At 45.5% G+C, this 26,667-nt stretch overlaps 1 protein-coding gene across 1 annotated transcript in view; it reads left to right on the forward strand.

Annotated features, from left to right (window-relative positions):
- Positions 1-24,517, forward strand: part of LOC140702565 (uncharacterized) — a 30,611-nt gene extending 6,094 nt beyond the window's left edge. The window contains exons 2-7 of the mRNA XM_078381257.1: positions 20,968-21,164; positions 21,932-22,095; positions 22,287-22,421; positions 22,621-22,700; positions 22,958-23,054; positions 23,838-24,517. Coding sequence (XP_078237383.1) covers positions 20,996-21,164; positions 21,932-22,095; positions 22,287-22,421; positions 22,621-22,700; positions 22,958-23,054; positions 23,838-24,278 — 1,086 coding nt within the window. The 5' untranslated portion in view covers positions 20,968-20,995 and the 3' untranslated portion in view covers positions 24,279-24,517. The remainder of the gene's footprint in view (positions 1-20,967; positions 21,165-21,931; positions 22,096-22,286; positions 22,422-22,620; positions 22,701-22,957; positions 23,055-23,837) is intronic.
- The last annotated feature ends 2,150 nt before the right edge of the window (positions 24,518-26,667 follow it).

The following is a 26,667-nucleotide window of genomic DNA, read 5'->3' on the forward strand; positions in this document are numbered from 1 at the left end:
AAAAGATTTTTTAAAAAATTGTATAGCCAATGCAGTGCATTAGCAATAGCCAAACAAACAAAATAGCTTCTCCTGCCCTCTGCTGAGCCGGGGAAGCCATTAATTTGCCAATATCCTGAAGTGGTTCACCTATTCTTGGCAAATGTCCACATGAACGGTCAGACTTGATTAGATCTAATTGGCCTTGATTAGATCATTCTAATCAAGCCAAACAGTTCTCAAGTGGCCCACATTGCCTCATTCCTTGCCACTAAGTGTAGCTGTACCCAGAGATGGCTTGGGCTTCTCAGTGAGCGGTTAATTCTCCCACAGTTTAGCCTACCCCGCAGGGTTGCTGTGAGTATAAACTGGGAATATATGCCGTGTATGCCATCTTGAACTCACTGGAAGAAAGGCATAATATAAACACATTTTAAAACACACACACACACACACAAAACCAGCCACCTACATATTTCCCCTTTTCTTTTCCCTTTCTTTTCCAGCCCCATTTCCTTAACTTTTAATGCTCTCTTTCTCTTTCCCTCGACCTCCTAGGCCTTTTCAAAGTTAATTTTTGTCCCTTTCGTATAGTGATGCAGTACAATATATAAAAGGAAATGCTGGTAGTACAGTATTTAACAGCTCACTGAGAAGCAATGTCACTAATGGCAGGCACCTCAAGCTGTGTTTTTTCTGTTCTGCCATGGTTACCTCCACCCCTTAGCCTCCCTCAGCTCAAAATATCTGGTTGTGGATTCCTCCCTTTCCCATCTCCCATGGTGCCAGAGGGGGAACACCTTTGCTGTCCAGAAAAGACTTACTTGGAGGAGTAATATTAACATTCAAAAGATTCATCTACAAAAACACAGCTTGAAGCTGTCCAGATCTCTGTACGAGGGGGACTTGCCAATCAGTTGCTCAGTGGTTTAGGCTTCTTACTGTACCTATTCCCTGTCCAAGTAAAACAACAACAACAAAATACAGTGGTGCCTCGCACAACGAGCGCCCCGTAGAGCGATGAATTCGCTCTACGGGGACGTTTTTTCGATCGCTAATGCGATCGCAGAGCGACAGCCCCAATGGGCGAAAATCGCAGAGCAAAGGTCGGCAAGCGGTTCGCTTACCGACCTTCGCTTTGCGACCCGCCAATCAGCTGTTTGGCGGCTTCAAAATGGCCTCCAGACGCCCCAAAATGGCCACGCGCAGCGTTTTCGCGCCCTCGTTAAGCGAGGGGATGGTGCGAAAATGGCTGCCGGCCATAGAGGAACATCGCTGTACGGTGAGTAAATCAGCTGATTGGAACGCATTAAACTAAGTTTAATGCATTCCAATGGCTTTTTTCTTTCCATACAGCGATGTTTCACACAGCGAGGGTTAATCCGGAACTGATTAACCTCGCTGTGCGAGGCACCACTGTACACCATACTGCCAACTGGCCGCCGATCAGCTGCTCAGCAGCAGAAAAGCAGCCACTACCCCACACAGCCACCCAATACCACAGCCTACCCCCCACCCCTTCCTTTCCCTACCTTAGATCCCACACCCCCCCCCCCCTCTTGCCTTAATCACTGCTGCTGAGGTCTTCTGGCCTAGGAACCACTCATGTAAAAAGGGAGACTGACTGCCCTTTTCAAATATGGTGACTATGGCTTCATTTAGGGTAGGAAAGCTGCAGCTGCCATCTTTGCAAAGGGCAGCCTGGATCCCTTTAAGGCAGGGTAAGGGAAATCCAGACTGCCATTTACAAAGATGGCAGCTGCAGCTTCCCTACCCTAAGTGAAGCTGCAGCCACCATCTTTGCAAAGGGCAGTTAGTCTCCCTTTATTTATTTATTTATTTTTATTTATTATTGGATTTATATCCTGCCCTTCTAGACAGGAGTCTACTCAGGGTGGCTCACAACATATTGTGCACAAACAAATAAAACAACAATTAAAATCTACAATAATAATATGATCAAGATGGGAGAATAAACAACAAAAGCCAAGAAAGTACAATCAAGAATTGGCGGGAGGGAAGGCCTGCCTAAAGAGCCAAGTTTTTAATTGGCTCTTAAAAATACCCAGCAAGGGTGCCAGGCAGATATCTGTGGGCAAGCTGTTCCAAAGTTGAGGGGCCACCGCGGAGAAGTCCCGTTATCTTGTTTCTTTTCGGGTCTCTCTCGGAGTCAGGCCCCTCAGCGGTCTTTCCTGGCTCTGGCGAGTGATTCGGGTAGATCTAGGTGGGAGAAGGTGTTCCACTAGGTATCAAGGTCCTAAACCGTTTAGGGCTTTATAAATCATTATTAACACTTTGAAATCAATGTGGAAATGAATGGGCAGCCAATGCAAAGCAGCCAGAATGGGAGAGATATGCTGGAATTTTCTCGCTCCACTAAATAGTCTGGCTGCCGCATTCTGCACCATTTGAAGCTTCCACATCAACCTCAAAGGTAGCCCCACATAGAGCGCATTATAGTGGTCTAATCTTGAGATCACAAGCGTATGGACCAGAGTGGTGAGGGCCCCCACATCAAGATAGGGATGCAGCTGGGCAATCCGCCACAGATGGTAATTGGCAGAGCGGACCACTGATGCCACCTGGGTTGCCATGGTGAGCGCCGGGTCCAGGTGTACTCCCAAGCTGCGAACCTCACTCTTCGTGGTGAGAGTCATCCCCCCAAAGGAGAGGGAGTTTCCCAAACCGCCAGTGGAGGGGCCACCCACCCACAGGACCTCCGTCTTGTCCGGGTTCAGCCTCAGCTCATTCCCCTGCGTCCATTGCAGTATGGCTTCCAGGCAATGCTGAAGGGACAGGCCTGATGGAGACCATGACAGGAGCTATTAAAGTAAGGGGGTGTCAGTGGGAGTGGGGTGGGGGCTAAGGTAGGGAAAGGAAGGGGGTGTGGGGGTAGGCTGTTGGGGTGTCTGCCTATTGGCCTCCGATCAGTTGATCTGCGCCGGTAGGCAGAACGGGTTTCTGTGCTGCATGATAAACTCTCCTGGGGGGACCCAATTTGTGGGTGAATAACTCGGATGTCCGATATCCAATCTTCACCAAAGTTGGCAGGCGTATTGGGGAAAAACATAGGAAGTGCCGTTGTGATTCTGGAGTCTCTAAGTGCCTGGGGGGAGCTTTCCTGGGGGTCCTATTGTGAATATATAACTAAGTGGCCCGTGGTCCAATGTTTACCGAACTTTCAGGAGTTGTAGAAAAGTGTTTGAGGAAGCGTCCCTGCAAATTTGGTGTCTCTAGGGGGTTGGGGGCCAGTGTTAATATAGCTGTTTAAAGTGCAGATGAATTGACAGATCGATTCATCAATTTGTCGACGGATATTCGTATTTGTTGATCCGTTAACCTTCATGAATAACAGATCAAAATGAATTGTGATTTTTTTTTATTTGTCCCCATCTCTAGTCCCCACCCTTGTTTTCTTAAATACTGAATTTGGGAGGAAATTAGTTTTGGGGATAATTCCCAGATCCCTCCTGGCTGGTGGATTCAGGAAATTATGGTTCCAAACATGACTTTTTCTCAGATGGTTTTGTAAAAAAGAAAAGTGGGCCACGATCCTCTTCCATAGGGGTGTAATAACTAGGACTGCGTTGTTTAATTGGGGTAGAATCATCCATTTGAGCCAGAACACAAATTGAATCAGACTGATTCAGATGGACCTGTACTGGGTCCAAACTGCAGTGGCTTGGCCTAATTTGGTTCTGGAGTGAATCAGAAGTCTCAAAAGTGATTTGGAAATTCAGCTGTCTAAAATATATTGGGAAAAAGATGGACAGTGTGTTTCCAACATAATGATCTAATTCAATGGAAAACAAGAAGGTTGTGTCATTGGCAGAGGAAGTGGAGGGAGCTGGGCTTTGCTCACTGGCAACTCTAATTTCCAGTCTGGAAGAGATTGCATGCAAAGTCAGTGAAATGATATAGCTCATTGCCTCACATAACTCTTCATTCTTCATTCATTTGCTAGATTTAGTTGTAGGGGTAGTACTTTAGACTGTGGAGAACAGGTGTTGAACAGTAGGGCTTGTTGTTGGTTGGTCTGTCAGCCTCTATGGCTCTGCACTTCCCATTTTGTCTTGTTAATTAGAGTAGTTTAGACTAATCCTCTGTTTTCCTTGCTGTTTTCTTTAATTGTGTTTTGAGTCATGATGCTTATTCTCTCCCTCACTTTGCACCATCCTCTCTTCTTGTCATTCTATGTCCAATTTGCTTCCTCTATGTTGCTCGTTTTAAAAAACTGTACATGGGGAAGCACAACAAGAACGGTTGGTTGGTTGGTTTATGCTGCCTTTCTGCCCATATGGGACCCAAGGTGGCACACAACATTTAAAAATGAACAGTAATAACAAGTTTAAAACACTAAACAAAACTATATTAAAAACAGTTAAATATTAATCAAGATTTAAAACAACTTAAAAAACAACTGCAAATGGATTTGATAGTCCGTTTCATTAATATTCACATGAGCAGCAAAATAAACTTAAGTTCCATTATATCCTCATTATATCAATTTGTTTATATGTCATTCACAGTTTAGTTACTATCATTACCATTATTCCTGATCATTTGCTTAGTGAGGCTTCTCTGCAGCAGTAATGCAAGTGCATATGGTAACCCTAAAGGCACGGGGAAGCAAAGTGATAGTTTTGGTGAGACTAAGCAGGAAGTTCAAGATGGTGGTAGTGGGACTGCTGAAGCAGGTGGGAGGCACAGCCGTCACTGCCACCATGAGTGCGATAGACAGAAGGTGGGGGCAGATTTACTCCCCACCAAAGAAAGAAAAACAAGGCCACTTGGGGAAATGAGAGGATTCCACAACCACCACCTTGCCTTCTGAGTAGGCAGCAAATAAGTAGGGTTAAATTCCCAGGGCATTTATGGCACCAGCAGGATGCTCAGCCCTCTTAGGAGGCTCTGCCAGGTGGACTTGCTCAGAATAGAGTCAAAAAATCCAGCAGCCAAGCGTCAAGGGCAGGACTCTTGGGGCAGAAGCAAAGAGTACAGAATCCTCCAGCAGCGACATCCTGTCTACAGGAGGGCCTAGGCAGGCCAACGAGGTGGAGACTGCAAGGGATATGGGGAGTGGGGAGAAAATGTCTCCAAGATGGACCATGCTTCCATTGCTCACTCTGATCACCAAATGCCATAGTGAGATAGTGGCACTGGATGAACCGATGGTCTTAACTTAACTGGCTTGGAACCAAACCCCCATGGATACAGGATCTGACTGTATTCTGACTCCAGAACGTGGAAAACTATAGTGCCAGCAATCATCATCATCATCATCTTAGAGCTACAGAGCTGGAAGGGACCTTATGGATCATCAAGTCTCTCTCCTATCAAGGAGGCACAGTGTGTGTGTGTATGGGGGGGGGGGGGACTCCCAGCCAGATGCCTAAAACACTGCACTATCCAGCAGTGTACCAGAAGGCTCTGGACCTATTCTATCATCTGTAAAGCATGCGTTCTCCACACATGACAAGGGGAGCATGCAGTCCCTGCCCCATCCATGGTTGCTATAACCACGCAAAAACAACAAGGTGGAGGGGTGTGTGTGTGTTCCATCCATGTAGGCTGCCCATGTGAGACACAGCACAAAAGCACCTAGATTCTCGCTTACAGGGCAGCCTATATATGGGCCAGAGAGTCTCCTCCATCTTCAGCCTGCCTTTTGCAGACAAATAATAGATGACACAGGACTAGCAGCCTCAACATGTGAAGGATACCTATTTTAAGAATGACGGCACGGGCCTTCTTATGCCTGCAAAGGACGCTTTCCGTTCCTGTCTGCCTCCTGCAGCTGCTGCCCTGTGCCCATTTAGTTGCTTTTGGCTCTGATTCTCCACATGTGAGGTGGCCATTGCTCTACTCCTCAGTGCAGTGCTTGATCTCAGAACCTTGCAGATGCTCTTCCACTCTCTATATTTTAAATTGTGGAGGGAGGGAAAGGGTCTAGGTGAGCTTAGAAGGGTGTTTCGATTGGACTTAAGTAGCTGAATGCCACAGAACGGTGTCCCTCTCCGGTGTCCCACCTCTTTGCCTGCCTCTCTCCCCACTGCTGCCTGTCCTGTGCCCATCCAGTGCCCATCAAGCTGCCTTTTCTGGGTGAAATTCTTCAACTGGAACCCTTCAATAGGCTCTTTGCTGCACAACGTCAGGTCACCCTAATTCAGTGGTGGTGAACCTTTTTAGGTTCGCTTGCCCAAACTGGGGAAAAAAAAAAACAGTGGGTGGCATGTCCCGGTGGCGACAGAACCGGAAGTGGGGGTGGCGGAACCGGAAGTGGCAGCAGAAGGGGTAATCCTGGCACGGAGGTGCCTCGAGACCCCACTCCGGATCCACTGCCAGCCCCAGCTGCTCTGGATCTGCCTGCCGAAGCGCCAGCACCACGGCTGCAGCCGCCTTCTCAGGTTTGGCTGCACGGGGGGAGGGGGGAGAAGCGATCTGGTGACTTATGGCTCGCGTGCCAGCAGAAAGGGCTCTGCATGCCAGCGGCGGCACGCATGCCATAGGTTTGCCATCGCTGCCCTAACTCATGTTCTTCAAATGACTTTTCCTCGTTTCTCCAAACTTCATAGTTAATCTTCTAAAAGGGTTAGGAAAATACTCTCAGTGTCGGGGGACCAGCGAGAAGACAAAATCATCATGAATTGACAAGACTGGGTACTTAGTACTTCTGCTTTTTAGAACTGGCTGTCTCCCTTCCCCCCAAAATAAATTGAAAAGCATCTGGTTTAAAACCATCTGAAGCCACGTCTGCAATCTGGCTTATTCAGTCCCCTCTTTTTGTTGTGATACGACTTCAAGTCGCTTCCAATTTGTGGATTTTCAAGGAATGTGAGATGTTCAAGAAATGCTTTACCTTGTTACACACCTATTTCTACAGGTGGGGAGGGATCGAACCCAGGTCTCCTGAGTCCAACGCTCATTCCACTGCATTAACTCTCAGTTCTGTCTTTAGGGCTGTTATGTATAATATATTATTATATATCCAGGCTTCATGCACAGGTGTGAAAAAAGCCGTGTCATTTTGATTTTGCTGTACTTGCTGATGGAAGGACTGGTGATCTGGAGTACGGAAACCATTGGGCTGTGGTGTCTGAGCCACAGCCTCTGAGGCGAAGCAGAGAGCTAGCTCTGGAACAACTGAATCTGCCTTTGAACAAGATGGGTCAGTATCCTGTTGCATGCCTCACCCATGCAATAGGAGTGATGTCACTGGTTGTGACAGCTGGCTGCTAATGAAGGAACTCTTTTTACAAATTATTATATGTGTTGCACCCAGCCTGAAACAGGGGGAAAAAGAGAGAATTCTTTAATTAGTGTCAGTCCCGCCAACCTAGCGGTTCGAAAGCATGCAAATGCGAGTAGATAAATAGGTACCATCTTGGTGGGAAGGTAAACAGCGTTCTGTGTCTAAATCACACTGGCCATGTGACCACGGAAAGATTGTCTTCAGACAAACGCTGGCTCTATGGCTCGAAGAGCGGGATGAGCGCCGCCCCCTAGAGTTGGACATGACTGGACAAACATTGTCAAGGGGAACCTTTACCTTTACCTTTACCTGCCCACACCCAGTGACGTTGCAGGTGCAGCTGTTGAATGCAAATACATGTGAATGCTAGCTCAGTCAAGCCTCCTCTTTGAAAGAGCGTTCAGCGTTCTCGCACAGAGGAAGAGGAGTCCTCTGGGCAGGTTCTCAGTATTACTGTGGGGGAGCTGTAGTCCTTTATGAAATAATCATAATATCCATTGCATTTCAGGAGATTTTTTTTCTAGTGGTCCTGCATCCTGATCCAGCCTGCTCCAAATTTTTCCTTAGATATTAAAATGAACCTTCTGAGTAGTTCATTCTCTTTCTGGTGTACCTTTAATAAAATTTATTTCATGTGAAAATTCCTTCAAAACTACATATTTAAATACTTACATTATGCAATATAATATTATATGTAATTAATATTTGGAATCCATTTAGATGTTTTGTTCCAGGTTGTTTGAGGGGAGTTTAAAGCCGAAATATGAGACAGTGGACTTACGAATGAAGACATGCAAATTGTCACAGACCAGAAACAGACCGACCCAGCCCTTTTGCCATCACAGTACACAAATGTTCTTACACTTTTTAGAGTGGTCGGTGGTCAGCTTTACTGGAAACTGACAATAGTGCTCTCTTACTGGGAACAAGGTACAATATTGCTTTGGGTACATTCTGAGCCCCACAGCTCTGCGACTAAGTTTTAAAGCATTAAGAAAATCACCATGGCGATAAGATGATTCACAAAGAGATGCTTTTAGAGATGGAACAGAATGCAGTGAAATGTTATCACTGCTCAAAAGTTGTGACAACTGCGTCGCGTTGAATACATGCAATTTTCTCAACAAAACAGGTAGCAAAACAATAAGTTTCTGCAGCACTTTTGGAAGTGCGGGGGTGTGGGATTCTGATGACGGAACCATGGAAGTCTAAGTAGGGTGGTGTTCGATGAGGAGAAAAGGAAGATCTGTTCAGTGAGGAAAAGGGTCATAAGCTCACAGGATGGGAGAATCCAGATGTTTTTCTGGGCTAGGAAATTGGCAGAAGAGCAGCTGGCCTCCTTGATCACCCTTGGCACTTTGCTTATTAGTGCTTTGCAATATTCCTGCACCTTGGAAAAGTTAACCTCTTGCAACTCCAACCCTTTGACTGTGTTTTCGGCCTACAAACAGGTCAAGCCATCTGTGGGAAGGATTCTGGGAGTTGTAGTCCCCCTTCTGGACTTACACTACTCTACTCACTACACCACACTGAGAGCATTTATAAGGATAAACTTTGCAAAATCACTCTTAGGAGGCCACATGTCCATCTCAGCAACTCTAATAATAATAATAACAACATGCTGTCAAATCAGTTCTGGCTTATGGCTAACTCTGCTAGGATTTCCTAAGTATAGAGTACTGAGAAACAGTTTGCCAGTTCCTTGTTCTGGGGTGCAATCACTTACCATGCTCAAAGCTACATAGGTGGGCTCTTTTGCTGAAAGGCACAGTTTGGAATTGAACTCCCAATCTTTGGCTCTATTCCTGAGCTATCCAGCTAGCCTCTTACAGCACAGATAGGACAAATCACTTTTTAGATCTAAAGTCCCAGAATGGCCCAGCCAGCATTCTGGATGATCTATTTTAGGAGCCGGAGTCCCCAAAGTAACTTTCCTTATCTTTGTCCTCCCCTCTTTGTGGTTTTGGGTGAGTGCTGGAGGAGCTCCAGGGGGCTGGAGGGATGGGACACTCACCCCCAATGCACACAGTTTCATGAATCTCAGTTTAGACCCATACTATTAGATTTTTGCTGCTGTAATAGAGAGGGGAAAAACTACTTGTGGGATTTTTCTTATAGAGGTGCTAAAACAACTGGGCTGATTTTTGCAGTCTTGTTCCAAAAAGAATGCAAAACCAAGAAGCTAGTCTTACCCAGAAGATCATCCAAGAAAAGGCTGACAAATGCAGAATACATTCGGTACTAGGACATGGGAATGTACTCAGTTTTATATTACAGCCCCTCATGCTAGCCTTGTTATTCAGTACAATTTTATGAAATATTTTGTTGTTAACTTCAGCATTTCTGCTTGTTTATTGGATGAACTTAAACTGATTTCAATTAGTATTTCTTATGCACTTGTTGGATTGTGGCTTTGGATAACTTTTGCCTTTGCTGGAGGTGAATAACGTGGCTTCCTGTTATATCCAAGGCAGCAAAATTTCTTGGCTGTTGTAACTTTGCTCCGTCTGGCTTTCTTTGCAGCCATGTATGAACTAAGTCCCCTTCATGGATTGCTGCCTTGTCGTGGTGAAGGGGCTTGAGTAACTCAGAGAAGCCATGGGCTATGCCGTACAGGGACACCCAAGACAGACAGGACATAGTGGAGAGTTCCGACTAAACGCGATACACCTGGAGTGTAATGGCAATGCCACTCCAGTATCTTTGCCAAGAATGTCCCATGACCAGAAACAAAAGGCTAAAACATATGACGCTGGAGGATGGGACCCTCAGGTCGAAAGGCGTCCAACATTCTACTGAGGAAGAGTGGAGGACAAGGACAAAGTAGCTCCAGAGCTAATGAAGTGGTTGGGCCAAGGCTGAAAGGACGCTCAACTGTAGATGTGCCTGGAAGTGAAAGGAAAGTTCCAATGCTGCAAAGAAAAATACTGCATAGGAACCTGGAATGTAAGATCTATGAACCTTGGGAAGCTGGATGTGATCAAACAGGAGATAGCAAGAATAAACATCGACATCCTGGGCATCAGTGAACTAAAATGGACAGGAATGGGCGAATTCAGCTCAGATGATTATCGTATCTACTATTGTGGGTAAGAATCCCGTAGAAGGAATGGAGTAGCCTTCATAGTCAACAAAAAAAAATGGAAAAAGCTGTAATGGGATACAATCTCAAAAATGATAGAATGATGTCAATATGAATCCAAGGCAGACCTTTCAACATCACAATAATCCAAGTTTATGCACCAACCACCAGTGCTGAGGAGACTGAAATTGAACAATTTTATGAAGATTTACAACACCTTCTAGAACTGACACCAAAGAAAGATGTTCTTCTCATTCCAGGGGACTGGAATGCTAAAGTAGGGAGCCAAGAGATAAAAGGAACAACAGGGAAGTTTGGCCTTGGAGTTCAGAACAAAGCAGGGCAAAGGCTAATAAAGTTTTGTCAATAGAACAAGCTGGTCATCATAAACACTCTTTTCCAACAACACAAGAGGCGACTCTACACATGGAAATCACCAGATGGGCAGTACCGTAATCAGATTGATTATATTCTCTGCAGCCAAAGATGGAGAAGCTCTATACAGTCAGCAAAAACAAGACCTGGAGCTGACTGCAGCTCTGATCATCAGCTTCTCATAGCAAAATTCAAGCTTAAACTGAAGAGAGTAGGAAAAACCACTGAGCTACTCAGGTATAATCTAAACCAAATGCCTTATGAATACACAGTGGAAGTAAAGAACAGATTTAAGGAACTCGATTTGGTGGACAGAGTGCTTGAAGAACTTTGGATAGAGGCTCGTAACATTGTACAGGAGGCAGCAACAAAAACCATCCCAAAGAAAAGGAAATGCAAGAAAGCAAAGTGGCTGTCCAATGAGGCCTTAGAAATAGCAGAGAGGAGAAGGGAAACAAAATGCAAGGGAGATAGGGAAAGTAACAGAAAATTGAATGCAGACTTCCAAAGAATAGCAAGGAGAGACAAGAGGGCCTTCTTAAACGAACAATGCAAAGAAATAGAGGAAAAGAATAGAAAAGGAAAAACCAGAGATCTGTTCAAGAACATTGGAGATATTAAAGGAACATTTTGTGCGAAGATGAACATGATAAAAATGGGAGGGATCTAACAGAAGCAGAAGACATCAAGAAGAGGTGGCAAGAATACACGTCGTTGTTTAGTCGTTTAGTCGTGTCCGACTCTTTGTGACCCCATGGACCAGAGCACGCCAGGCCCTCCTGTCTTCCACTGCCTCCCGGAGTTGTGTCAAATTCTTGTTGGTTGCTTCGCAGACACTGTCCAGCCATCTCATCCTCGGTTGTCCCCTTCTCCTCTTGCCATCACACTTTCCCAACATCAGGGTCTTTTCCAGGGAGTCTTTTCTTCTCATTAGATGGCCAAAGTACTGGAGCCTCAGCTTCAGGATCTGTCCTTCCAGTGAGCACTCAGGGTTGATTTCCTTTAGAATTGATAGGTTTTTTCTCCTTGCAGTCGAGGGGATTCTCAAGAGTCTCCTCCAGCACCACAATTCAAAAGCATCAATTCTTCGGCGGTCTGCTTTCTTTATGGTCCAGCTCTCACTTCCATACATCACGACAGGAAAAACCATAGCTTTGACTATTCGGACTTTTGTTGGCAAGGTAATGTCTCTGCTTTTTAAGATGCTGTCAAGATTTGTCATCGCTTTCCTCCCAAGAAGCAGGGGTCTTTTTAATTTCGTGGCTGCTGTCTCCATCTGCAGTGATCATGGAGCCCAGGAAAATAAAATCTGCCACTGCCTCCATATCTTTCCCTTCTATTTCCCAGGAGGTGATGGGACCAGTAGCCATGATCTTAGTTTTTTTGATGTTGAGTTTCAGACCATTTTTTGCACTCTCCTCTTTCACCCTCATTACAAGGTTCTTTAATTCCTCCTCACTTTCTGCCATCAGAGTTGTGTCATCTGCATATTGGAGATTGCGGCCTTGTCGTGGCGAAGGGGCTTGAGTAACTCAGAGAAGCTACGGGCTATGCCGTGCAGGGACACCCAAGACAGACAGGACATAGTGGAGAGTTCCGACTAAACGCAATCCACCTGGAGTAGGAACTGGCAATGCCACTCCAGTATCTTTGCCAAGAAAGCCCCATGATCAGAAACAAAAGGCAAGAATACACAGAGGAATTATATCAGAAAGATTTGGATATCCCGGACAACCAAGACAATGTAGTTGCTGACCTTGAGCCAGACATCCTGGACAGTGAAGTAAATCAAGTGTGCCTTAGAAAGCCTGGCTAACAACAAGGCCAGTGGAGGTGATGACATTCCAGTTGAACTATTTAAAATCTTAAAAGATGATGCTGTTAAGGTGCTGCATTCAATATGCCAGCAAGTTTGGAAAACTCAACAGTGGCAAGAGGATTGGAAAAGATCAGTCTACATCCCAATCCCAAAGAAAGGCAGTGCCAAAGAATGCCCCAACTACCGTACAATTGCACTCATTTCACACGCTAGCAAGGTTACGCTGAAAATCCTACAAGGTATGTGGACCGAGAACTCCCAGAAGTACAAGCTGGATTCCGAAGGGGCTTATTTAACCTATATGCAGAATACATCATGCGGAAGGCTGGACTGGAGGAATCCCAAGCTGGAATTAAGATTGCTGGAAGAAATATCAACAACCTCCGATATGCAGATGACACCACTCTGATGGCAGAAAGTGAAGAGGAATTAAAGAACCTTGTAATGAGGGTGAAAGAGGAGAGTGCAAAAAACGGTCTGAACCTCAACATAAAAAAAACTAAGATCATGGCCACTGGTCCCATCACCTCCTGAGAAATTGAAGGGGAAGATATGGAGGCAGTGACAGATTTTACTTTTTTGGGCTCCATGATCACTGCAGATGGAGACAGCAGCCACGAAATTAAAAGACGCCTGCTTCTTCAGAGGAAAGCGATGACAAACCTTGACAGCATCTTAAAAAGCAGAGACATCACCTTGCCAACAAAAGTCAGAATAGTCAAAGCTATGGTTTTTTCCTTTTGTGATGTATGGAAGTGAGAGCTGGACCATAAAGAAAGCAGACCGCCGAAGAATTGATGCCTTCGAATTGTGGTGCTGGAGGAGGCTCTTGAGAGTCCCCTGGACTGCAAGGAGAACAAACCTATCCATTCTAAAGGAAATCAACCCTAAGTGCTCAGAGTAGACTATGTCTAGATGGGCGGCATATAAATGCAATAAATAAATAAATCACTGGAAGGACAGATCCTGAAGCTGAGGCTCCAGTACTTTGGCCATCTCATGAGAAGAGAAGACTCCTTGGAAAAAACCTTGATGTTGGGAAAGTGTGACGGCAAGAGGAGAAGGGGATGGCCGTGGATGAGATGGCTGGACAGTGTCTGTGAAGCAACCAACATGAAATTGACCCAACTACGGGAGGCAGTGGAAGATAGGAGGGCCTGGCGTGCTCTGGTCCATGGGGTCACGAAGAGTCGGACACGACTAGACGACAACGACGATGAACTAAGTAGTTATATCTATTATTTCACACCATTGTCTTCTAATTCTTCAAGTTTTACTTTGCAATGCTCTTATGTGCTGTTGTCTAACCACTGAGATATTTTTAGTGGCACCCAAGGAACAATAAATCTGTGAGCAAAGTTCTCCCAATGTGAGCACTCTAGCATTATAGACAACGAATTCTTGATTCACGCACTTCTAATTTAATCTCTACCTCTAATTTTAAATTTATTACTTATGGTTTGAGCTATTAAGCCTTATATTTATGTCCTTAGCACTCCAGAGTAATCGCAGAACAGAAATACACACATACACACAAGCAGGATTTGTTTATGTTACGAATTTGGACGATAGCTTTCAAAAACCTGTGTCTACCGAGAGGAATTATGGGAACTGAAGTCCCAATTAAGTAATGTTTCTCAGCTCTGATCCAGGAGATGCAGCCTCTTTCATTGAGTGAGCAATTTTGAAAAGCTAACTGATGAAATTGAGTAGTGGGTGTTTTCATGTTTATGTTGTATGTGTTACAGTAGTTTCAATGCCACTAGATGGGTGGGATAAAAGTAAAATAAATAAATAAATAAATAAATAAATAAATAAATAAATAAATAAATACTTATCCACAGGATTGGTATCAACTCATTCACTTACCTATGGTCTGAAAATATTAAAAATATTAAAAGAGAAATCCCAATACATATATATGTTTAATGATGAAGTTAAACCAGAAATGGCGACTAGAGAGAGCCAGAACCCATGGTCTGTACAGCCTTCACTAGTAAAATAGCATTTTTAGCATGGGGGGGGGGCTTGGAACTGATCCCCCTGCAGATGTGGGCGTCCTAGTGGTATAACTCACTAAATAGCATAGAGCCGGTGTTCTTTCAAAGCTATAATGAAAGTAGAGTTCTTGTCCTACGTGTGAAGGGTGTGGTTCATCATCATTAATACTGCCACTCAACTAATATTTATCATCGTTTTGACTGTGTTTTGTATGGACATGTGCATTTGTAGTTGCTGTTTTTAAATAACTTTTCAGAGGGTTAGTAGGGTTAATATAATTCTAGTATTTCAGTCTTTCTCCTGTTCCAGGCTCAAGATAGTGAGAAAAACATTCCTTCCAACATGGTGTGAAGGCAGATAAGAAAATGTTGACTGAACACAGTTGCCAAAAAAAAAAAAAAAAAAGGGTAACGGCATTTTTGCAAAGGTTAATGGGTGAGATAGGAAACTTCCTGGAAGATGGGATACATAAGAGCACTATTTTATTCTGCTTTGGTCAGACCTCACTTTGAAATTTTCATCCAATTCTGGGGCTCTAGAGCTTAGGAAGGATGTTGAGAAGCTGGAATGTGTCCAGAGGAAGGCAACCGGGATGACACAGGTTTTAGAAACTAAGCCCTAAGAGGCTGGGGGAGCCGGGCATAGTTAGTCTGGAGAAGACAAGACAGAGAGACGACACGATAGCCGTCTTCCAATACTGTATTTCAAGGACTGCCACATGGGAAATGGAATGGGCTTGTTTTCTACAGGTCCAGAGGATAGGGGCCCAAAGTAATAGATTTAAATTACAGGGAAGGAGATTCTTGACTCTACATTATGAAGAGCTTTCCAACAGCGAGAGCTGTTCAACAGCCGAATGGACAGCCTCAAAGGGTACTGAATTCTCCAGCACTGGAGGTGTTTAAGCAGAGTTTGAATAATTACCGGCCATGGATGCTTTAGGTGAGATCTCCTGCTTTAAAGCAGGTTGGACCCCTTTGGTCCCTTCCATCAAGTCCTCTATGATTCTATGCCTCTGAATACCAGGGGAGAAGGGCCATAGTGGGAGAGAGCTACTAGCCTCCTATTTGATTTGTGGGCCACCGGGGGAGGGGGAGATACTGTGATCCACTATGGGAAGCAAGATGTTGGACTCAATTGGCTCTTGGTCCAGACCAGTAGAGCTGATCACTTTAATTTCAAAATGAACAGCTCTTGTAGATGTGCCAGAAGCTGGCATGATCCTTTCTTATTAGCTTCTCTGAAATTAATTCACACAAAGACTGAATGGCATGAAAGTCATAAGACAGGGTTTGGGGATTTGGGCCACTTCAGATGTTCCTAGATGACAGCTTTCATCATTCCTCCCCACTGGCTGTGTTAGCTAGGACCAGCACTGTAAATCTGAATGTGTCATTGCTCATCACGACAGTCCCTGTACCCAGCATAGAGTCCCACAATTCAAGGTGTTGAATTCTCTCATAGGATGATAAGTCTTTTTAAAAAATGACTCTTAATTGCCCATTCATGACCAAACCATTTACAAATAATTTGGAGTGCAATAGTGAGCGCCTGAAATAATATGGTTGTAACAGAGTGAGCATGCCATGGAGCTGGCATGCTTATAGCACGCCATTGTGCCCCTTTAAGATGGCTGAAAGAGTTCAGCCAGGGGGAAAGACTAAGGCATGGGGAAAGAGGAAGGGAAGACAGCTGCAGAAGGTGCAGCAGCAGCCTGATGAGGAACATCTGCCTGAGGCAATCAGGATAAAAAAGGAGTGGAGGCAGAACTCAGGGAGGCTGCTGGTCATAAGAAGTAGGAGGACTCTGGGTTGATGCCCAGGAGGAGCCGCTGTGGCTCGAAGGGACAGGGAGAGCTGTGTGATGATCCTCCAGCTGAAGGACCACTGCTGACGGATGGCAGAGCCTCCTGATCTCTACAAGGCAAGGACCGAAGGGAAGGGCTGGGCAGCCAGCATCCATATCAAGGACAATACAAACCCTCTTTGTGCCAGGCAGAGTCTTGTGTTGAGGGTCCCCTGAAGATAACCGAGGATCCCACTGAGGGATGGACTGGTGTATGCCCCTTAGCCTGCATCTTCCAAGGCTGCAGGGATTCGGCAAAGCTGTAGTGCAGCTGTAAATAAAGTGCTCATATGTTTAAACTCAGAAGTTGAGCCCATGGAGTTTGTGCCAGGAACCCAGCTGTCACCAGCTCTGCAGCGCAGGAGGCTGGCCCTGTCCATAATGGTCTTCATGGAAATTGCGACCAAACTCAGAGGAAACAGGGAAGATTAAGGCTCATGGTGGCTGATGACATCATAGTCCATACTACTCAGAAAATTCCAGGGTTGCAATCCTGGCTTTGCTACACCAGTGACTGATGGGAATTGCAGTCCACTGTTATCAGGAGAAAGCTGGCAGGGAAAAAAATTGATTTGTTTGAAATGTGGTACTGGAGGAGGACTGCTAGAAAGAGAAACAAGCGGGTCCTAGATCAAATCCAGCCTGAACTATCTCTGGAGGCAAAACTGATGAAATTTAGACTGTCCTATTTTGGGCACATCATGAAAAGGATTGATTCTCTCAAGAACCCCGTAGGCTTGAGTTTGCAGGAACTGAGCAGGGCAAGGGCAGTTCAGGGCAGGGCATTGTGGAGCTCTGTCATTCGTAGGGCCCTCGCAAGTTGGAGGCAACTTGATGATGCACAACATAGTGCTGGTAATTATCCAGTAGGGCTACAGTAGGTACGGTACTTCTCTTGATCCATGAGATGGAAATATCAGTTCATCTTTGGGAGTCTTCTGATCCTTGTGTTTTCTTTAAAGGGATGTTCTAACTCTACCTTGTTCAACACTGATTAAAACTCGAATGTCTCTTGTTTGTTAGATTTGCTATTGAATGCAACAATGGTCTAACAAAGCCATGTTGTAGTTTTGCCTGATTAAGTCACTCTCTCCCCTCCCAAACAACTGAGCAATTTCCAGCCACTATTTTAAGACAGGAACTAAAACAAACAAAAAACCATACAGCTTTTCTAAGCCCTATTGTTGTCTCAAACAAATGCTTCTAATAGAATTAATAGACTTTGTTTTGTTCTTATTCCTTTCTAGTTTTTGCTACCCACAAATGATTTTCTTTCTTTCTTTCTTTCTTTCTTTCTTTCTTTCTTTCTTTCTTTCTTTCTTTCTTTCTTTCTTTCTTTCTTTCTTTCTTTCTTTCTTTCTTTCTTTCTTTCTTTCTTTCCCTCCCTCCCTCCCTCCCTCCCTCCCTCCCTCCTTGACAAGACCTGGACTCACTGATCCAGCTTCCAGCTCTGCAGTTCTAAGATGACGATTATGAGGACCAGCAAACTGGATTTAAAATTGAATATATGTGGTTTTGCCATTGCCCGTATTTAGAGCTTGACTAGATAGCTAAATCCCAGGCTGGATTTGGTTAAACACCATCACTTTTGGGTGAAATATGTCATTTAGGGTGATCCTTGCATCCACATGCAAGGATTGGGTGGTTTGGGGTCAGGAAATCACATTGTACCTCTGATGACCCTATTCAGCCCATGGGGTTCCCTTTAAAGGGAAAGAACAAAATAACAGAAAAGATCCCCTCCGTTTTGCTTCCTGTATTCCTCTCTGTGGGAAAGTATGGGGAAGCTACATTTTAAAAAATGAATTAATTATTGTAAGTGGCCTGCTGGTGACTAGGCTTGGCACTCAGGTGATTCAGTGCTGAATTTTAAAGGAGCAAAACCCAAAACTGGTTGTGCGGTCACCATTCCAATGTGGTCCAAACAGTGGGGTGGGGGGTAAAGTGCCGTCCGACAGCATCCCTAGACTGGTTCCTGCATCATTAACTGGGCCCTATTTGTGCAGCAAATAGTGCAACAGATGCTCAAGGACTTTGTTCTTTGCAGATTTTTAATGACCAGCTTTATTGGGAAGTGGGGGGTATCTGGCTCAGAAAAGACGACTTATGGAGCTGTGACATCGAAGGCACAGGGTGCTTAATTCACCCATTTGATGTTATTATAAAAGCAGCATTATTAGTATTAGTGATTTATTTCATCTGTCTGAACCCAGACCGCACTCCATTCTGTGATGACCGTGAGATCTTATTTGGCTATGCCAATATGTAATTTTGCCTTGGTTCTCTCTTCCCACCACAGATCTATTTGCTAAAATAAATTGAAGGGAGGGCAAAGAATATAAGGTACAATTTGTACTAGGTATATCTGCAGTTACTAACTCTGAATTAAGCACATCTCTCCATGAATAATGAAGCAGAAATGGGCCAGAGGGAAAGTGAGATAAAATCTTCAATCCATGTATTTTTTAATTGCTTCATTATCTAAAATTTGCTATGAATAGCCATGGATGCAGTGTGATGTTAATGCAGGCACATACACATAGACAGACACAAGAAGAGGGGAAAAAAATAAATGTGGATTTCTTGACCAATTCACAAAAGGCTCTCAAAAATTAATTTTGTGTGCTGTGATCATAGAGAATATAAGTGTTTTTCTGGCAAAGGCATAAAAATGCCATTTGTATGCTAATAAAGATGAAGCCTCTTTTTTTTTACTTTGACGCCAATTTAAAAAATTTATTTTAATAAAATGTAATTAATTAGAAGGTGCTTCTTTTTACTAATCTGTGGGTGAAAGCTGAGGAAAGATATTGTTGCAGAATAAAAATAAGGTGGAAACTGAAGGTAACCCTGGTTTACAAAAACAAAACCCTGGTTTTGTTGTGTGTAGGGGGGCAAGTGAGTGAGTGTGAGAGACACACAGAAGTTGTCTATGGACTAACACCCACAACCTGCCCCCAAAAGTCTATCGAGTCCTGATCGTTCCCCTGAACTGAGGTTTTGCTCTCCCTCCCTTCCTGGGAAGGGACATTCCCCCTGACTGAGGGGGAGACGCCCATCGAAGTTTGTTCACGGACGGGGCACTGTCAAAACCCATTAGAACCCACATCCTAGCCTATATGTCAGGTGGCCACAATGCATGAATACAAAGAGGGAGACTGAGAGTTTTTGGATGAGGCACCCTGTACCAACACCACTTTGGACACTTGTGTGGCCCTTAAATGTGAGGGACCCCAAATCATGCAACTCAGGATTGAAGGCCTCTGTTTTTCGGGCACTTTATTTCTCCACTGAAAACATCGAAGCCCCTTGGTTCGCCATATGAGGCAACATTTCCTTATGGAAAGCGATCCCTCCTTCGAGCCCAAAGGAGGAGCCCTTGGGGGCCCTCAGAGGCTGCCCCTCCCCACCAGGCGGCTCTCCCCCCTCAGCAGCACCCGGGCCCCCTTGGGCTCCCTGATGGCTGCAGCCATTATGCCCTTCCTGGTAACTGCCCCCCCTGAGCCAGCCCTGCCCTCTTTCTCTCTCTTCTCTTTAAATGGGGGTGCCTGTGGGGAGCTGGGCAGGGTGGCTCTTTCCCCTGACCATTCCTACTTTGGTCTCTGAGGGAAATGCGAGCCCTGGGCGGGTGGTGGGAGGTGGCTGGCAGCCTCACAGGGCAAGAGCCAGAGAGCCTGGAGGTGGCCTAAGGCTTCCAGGAAGGCTAGGGGGTGGAGGATCCACCTAGCCGCCAAGCCCCGGTGGCCCTCTCCTCCCCCCTCTCTCTGGGTGGGTGGGTGAACGCGGGGGGGGAGCTGCTCCGGTTCTTGGCCAGGGTCTGGTGTCAGCAGCGGAGGGGACGAAAGGGACGGACCCTGCATCCAGACAAGGCCCAGGGGCTCCTTGTCAGCTGGACGGCAGGTCAGGGATGAGGGGGGTGCCGCCTGCAGTTGCACTCCCTCCAGGAACATGGGTCTGCCTTATTTTGGAGATGCTCCTGGATTGGTCTCTGAGCCTGGAAGCCCCAGTTTTGGCCAGGAGTTCATGTCCACCATTGAAACCAGGGCACCAGCCACCCCCTTTGTGGGAGAGGACGGATCCAGCCACAGCGACACAGGCCTTCGTCGCATCCCAGCAAGGTTGCCACAACAACATGCCATCTGTGGGGCTGCCTCCGGATCGTCTCTGGAAACCTGGGTGGGGCCAGCATGCTGGTTCCAGGGGTGACGTAATGTCCGAATTACAACAGCTCCACAGGCTCTGAAGATCTTCAGGAGAAGCCTCTCTCATGGACCCACCACCTTCACATTTGCTGGGGACAAGGGAGAGGGCCCTCTCTCTTGCTGCTCCCGGACTTTGGAACTCCCTCCCACAGGAGGCCAGGATGGCCCTTGCTTCCTGGCCTTCTGCAAGCAGATAAAGGTCCTTCTCTTCAGCCAGGCTGGCCCTGAGTGACTGGCCACCGGAGTGGGGTCCTTCAAAGTTGTGCCTCACCGCTTGGGAGGTGGCTTTTGTGTTGCTTTTGTTTACCGTTTTTCACTGTGGTGTTTGCTTGACATTTTTAATCCTTTTTTAGGAAGAAAGTCAGGTGGACACTCAAAGTCCTCTTTCTCACCTTCTCTTCTTGCGTTCTAGGTTTGCAAAGCTGAGGAAGCTGTTGGCTATGAGGGAAGGGGCTGGAGAAGAGGGAGGCAGGAACACCTGGCGTTCCTGGAGGCTGCCGTGTTTTAAGAGGAAAATCCACCCTGCGGAAGGGCCGGGGGCAGCAAGCACCACCGGCCTCCCCGCTGTTGTGGTTGCTGCCCCAGCAGTGGGGGGTTGCAGAGCCCCAGGTGAGACCGTCAAGGCCACGGAGGGGGTGGTGATCCAGGGCCACAGCTGGCTGGACTTTCACGTCCTCTTGACTAAACTCATGGTCTCCCTTTGTTAGCACCCAATTTTGGTTCCAATTCTCCGGCAGGGAATAACAGATAAAGACAGTGCATCGATCAATCTATATGTAAGCCAATTTATTAAAAACATATAGCTGGACCCCATCCCTTAAAAGGCGGACCGGGAGCCCCATCATGCATGTGGTAAAGCATTTTATACAAAGGACAATAAAGCACAGCATCCCCCTATTGGTCTCCTGAACCCTATGGGTGCCTGTTGGGTCATCCTATTGGCCGTGGTAGATGTGAGAAAAATATCCAGATTGCATCCCAGGGTTAGTGGCTAGTGAATTAGTTTGTGAATTTGTGTGAACCATTGTGCAGCTTATCTCTAAATATGTTAATGACGGATTGTCCTCCGTTGTTGGAAGTTACAGTCTTTGCCCTGAATGTGCTGTGAATTTGTTATTCTGAGTTGACCTTAAGGGGGGGGGGGTTCTCACAAAGCTGTGTGATAATGTAGGAAAGTTTCTGTGAGCGCCAAGCGGGATGCGTCAGGAGTACCAAGAGAGAAATGAGGATACAAAATACATTGACTATATCATTATAGTAAGGAAATGAATGCTAAGTACAAGTGAATCAAATAGCATGTGTTCTCTTAAATTTTTAAAGCTGGTACTTCATATATGTTATATCAGAACCTCATCCTTGCCCCCTATCACCTTCAGCCCTTCCAGCATCCCCTTCCGGCCGCCTCCAACTCTCCCCGAGAGGCTCCACAGACTCCTCCATGGATCTTTCTGCGGACTCCTCCCTGTATCCCTCTATGGGCTCCCTGGATTCTGTCAGCGGCCTTGCATGGTTTATGAGCAGGAGAGGCGAGAGAGAGCAGGTACGCCCGCCTTGGACTCCCCGCTGCCAGGCTCCACTCCGGGGTCTCCGGGTGCAGGAGGGGACCGGGATGTCATCTCCAGCCTCTCCTCCAGAGCCCGCCACAGGATCCCTCCCTGGGGCTTGGCAGGAAAGGCAGGGAGAGGGAGAGAGCCCTTCCGAATAACAGCCAGACTCTGCTCCGACCTCCAGTTTCAGCAGCTGAGGGAGAAACACCAGCTCTACTTCCTCCACTGCATTACCAGCATCTGCATGGAGGCCAAGCTGAAGGAAGAACCACAGCTTGATGGGCCCTTTTCGAAGGCAGAGCTGCTTTCTGCGCTTGTGGTGAGTGACTCTGGGGTTCTCTTCCATTGGAACTTCTGGGCCCTCATCCTGACCATTCCTCTTGGCAGTCCCCTCACCAGGGGAGCCCAAAAAGGCTGGAAAGTGAGGGTGTCTATCTGCACTGAGGGGCAGGAGTCTTCCCCCTGAAAGCCTTGGCGAATGGCCCTCGACCCCCGCCCTCTCTCTTGGTCTCTTTTAGGAGGTGATGGAGTACTATCAATCACGCCACAAGCTGGGAGGCATTCTGTCTTCTGCCCTGAGGACTCTACACCATCTGAGGTAGTCCAAAAAGGGATGTCTGTGTGGATGGGGTGGGGGTGGGTGGGAAGTGTAGGTAAAGTTGTGTCTCTCCCCAGTCCTTGGGAGTAGCAGGTGGGTGGGGGTTATGGGGAAGAGGGGAGGTCAGGAAGGGGAGGAAAAGAAGAGCGAAGGGTGAAGGGCCCTGGGGTGGTCCATTTGGGGGAGAGGGAGGGAGGGACGGAGAGAGGGATGAAAAAGGGGCTTCTGAAAGTGATGAGTTCTTTCAATCTCTCCAGGCCCAGGAGACAGAGGCTGCAATTACCCACAAGCTTGAGAGGTTCCGGGACAGTGGAAAACAGCCTGTGGAGTTCAGGTGCCTTGTGGCAGGCAAAGGTAAGGTGTAAGCCCTACCCTGAACCACCCCCTCTCAAACGTTGGTGACAGAAAGCGGTGAGGGATCCACTCCTATGGTTTAGAAAGAAAGCCTTGGGAGGCCAAGCCTTCCTTCCATGCTGCCCTGGATGAGGGACTCCTTATCTTTTGGAATCCCAAATGAACTGGTGTTCCTTGGTTGATTCAAAAGTCTTTTACCCATCATTCTCTATAAAAGGACTCTTACATCATTTACATTAATGCCACTTACATTATTTAAAAAGTTAGCTAATGCCAACACATTATTCAACTAAAAGAGAATCAATAAACATGGAATTAAAAATGTTGACTAAAAGTATTATTAAAACAGATTAAATGCAACAAACTGGAAACTGTCCTGATTTGAAAACTCCTCTTCAACAGCCAAGCTGGCTGGACAAGTCAGTGAGTGAGGGATCTGGCTGGAGAGCCAGAGGCTGGGCGTTCAATTCCCCACTGGACTTGCAGGGAGAAGAGCCAGCCTGCAGGGCCTTGGGCAAGGTGCACAGTCCCAGGATGTCCCCCAGAAGAAGGGAGCGGTAGACCACTTCTGAGTCCTCCCTATCTAGAAAACCCTAAAAAAAAAAGGCTTGATGGATGAACTCCCAAAATGTCACTGGCCATAGAAAATTTGAGACTAAATAACTGCAGTCTCCATTTCAGCCATAGATCAGAAGGCATGGTGGGACACACTGCTCTGGAGCCATCTCCTCTGTGCAATTAAGCTCTTCTAACGAGCCCCCCTCCCTTTTCCTCTCCACTCAGATGATGTCATCATTGAAGATCTGGAATACCAGGATGAATAAATCAATTTTCTTTTCAGAACATGTGAGCAATGTAGCGAATTCACCAGATACATTCAGCCAAATGTATAGTCATCAGTTGATCCTTCAAACAACATATGTTCCGTGGATTTTTTTATGTAGAAACGATCACTCTAAAGATACCGCAAACATGGTATCACAGTGGCTGGAGAGGACGAAAAGGTTCCTGCCTCTCCTGGTTGTTCCTGACTTGCCTGCCAGCCTCCTGGTTCCTGCCTTTTCTCCCATTGCATCCCTGGAACCGGCTGCCTCAATACGGTTTCTCCTGGCTTTGATCCCTGGACTGGCTGACTATAGTCAGAAGAGCACTGTGCTCGCCTTTGCGCATGTGCACAGCCGTAGCAGGGGTGCCCCCCCTTCCCTAGCCAGTCCACGGGGCTAAAAAGGTTGGGGACCACTATTATAGAGTATAATGAATTAAAGCAAACTTGTGGGTTTCTATTTGTTAATATTGTTGATTTTTTTGTCTTTTTAGAATAACATAATTGTTTTTTTTCCTTTCTGTTTTCCCCCAAAAAACTTGATTATACTGACATGGTATGGACTAAAATATTCCACAAGAGTAAGTTGATTGGATCTATTGCTTATCGAATTAAAGAGTTGTAAAGAACCAAAAAGAAATTGTCGGTTTCAATTTGTCAATATTGTTAATTTTTTTAATAATTATATTAATTTTTTTCTTTTCTTTCTTACTTACTTTTTTTAACATAAACCTTGAGTATAATGACTTGATACGTACTAAAAGCACAGAATTTGATTGTGGGTTTCTATTTGTCAATATTGTTATTTTTTTTCCTTTTTTCTTTTTAGAATAACATTTTTTTTTTACTTTATTTCATTTTCCCCCAAAAAAACTTGATTATAATGACATGGTATGGACTAAAATACTCATAAGAGTAAGTTGAGCAGAAATACAGCTCATGTAAGCAAATTGTGTTTGAATATAAGTTCATAAAGCAGTTAAAAGGTACAAAGTTCTTTGGACTATTCAAAACCTTGAGTTTCTCAGGAGGTACTTCGAAATAAGCAGAAAGCAGCTATTCGTAAACATGCAGTCGTAGGTGATGTCCCCTTGCCCAGATATTGGTGGCATTAGTGACTGAATTATTGGAAAATGCTATTAGACAAGATAATATAATGATATACATTATAATCTTAAAAAGTATCCGAAGTATCAAGGAATGGGATGCTGCTAACCTGGCAACTGGGGTACAGAATTTGCAAACACAAGATGTGGTGGGGTGACTATATTGACAAGCAAGGCAGGATGCTCTCGAATTGGCATGGTCAGATTCTCTTTATTTTCCATTGACTACATGACGTACAAGTCAATATAAATCAGCCTGGAGATTTTCCCTCCAATCTGTAGGGTTTTTTCCCTCTGCTTCTGGGTCTTCCACATTTTTGGTAGTTGATGGATGCCTTCACCTCAGTTGAGGCAGTGTGACTGCTTGAGCTCATGTGGAGGGGTTGAAAGCCATTCCAGCCAGCTCCAGCAGCAGTGAGAGAGGGAGTGCAGTCGGTAAACTGGCTGCTCTTTGAATCCTGTCTTCCCCAATCCTTCCTTCCTTCCTTGGGTGACTTGGAGACCAAAGAAAGAAGAAAGAGGAAGACATTGGCAGAGAGAGAGAGAGAGAGAGAGAGGATGAAGTACAGTAATCAGTCAGCTTTGTTTCCAGCATGTTAAGGTCTGGAATGGCCAGAATGCTGGTTTCCTTCTCTCTTGGCGTGTTCAGCTGAGGTGAATTCAGCTGAGGAAACCTGATATCATGATCATCCCCAGCCTACACCTGCATTGCAGGTGAATCAATGAGTCCAGTCCCTGTCAAGGAATTGGGGAATTGAACTCCCAACTTCTGCCTCTACAGTCAAATACCTGAACCACCCTCGCCTGGGTGCAAATTCCCAGCAGATCCATTCACATGTTTCCCACTGTGCACTCTCAAATGGCTTTACAATTTGCAGAGATAATCACCTTGGGTATATATAACCTGTGATTACCCTTTGCTGGGTGCAGCTGCCCTCGTATTCCACTTGTAGAGTTCTTATAGGCATCTTATTGACCAAGGCATGAGTAGAATGGGGGTTGGACCTTGGTCTGGTCCAGCAAGGTTCCCCTTACAATAACAATGAGTGAGAAAACTAGACTTGCAATGGAGAAAAGCTGAATCCCACACCCTAGAGAAGGATAACTGTGAAAAGAGGATAAACCTGGGAAACAGATGAGAGAATTCTAGAAATATTCTGATTAAATACATTCTGGTATTGATAATGCCATCCTGTTCTTATGGGAGTCCCCTGCCTGCTCATCTCTCCTTTGTCTCAACATATCCTTTTCTTTCTGCCCCTCACCCTCTTCAAATTGATCTTGCTTTTGTAAAATGAAACCTTGTGCATTTAAATGAAAACCTTTATAGTTCAAAATTAAAAGATCTCCTTGGTGGCTTAATGAAATAAACTCATATAGAAGTGTTTTATGTACTTTTGGTTTCATAGTAACTGTGGAGTTTGGGGAATTTTAGAAGACTGTGTAGAAAAAACTAGTCTTATGCTGTTCCAACTGGCTTCCGATCAACCACCCAGTGGCTTTCCTATGATGTCCAGTCCAACAGAACAGCCAGAGGAATTGGTCTAATCTTCAAATGAACATCCAGATGTCTGGAAAGGAGTCTGTTGTGAAAGAGACACCCTCCACTGAATTGGACACACTTTGATGCTTACTATGGGGAATTGCAATGATCTAGCAATACTTTAATGGCATCCAGACAATA

Source organism: Pogona vitticeps, chromosome 13, assembly GCF_051106095.1.
Source record: "Pogona vitticeps strain Pit_001003342236 chromosome 13, PviZW2.1, whole genome shotgun sequence".
Taxonomy (NCBI): Eukaryota; Metazoa; Chordata; class Lepidosauria; order Squamata; family Agamidae; genus Pogona; species Pogona vitticeps.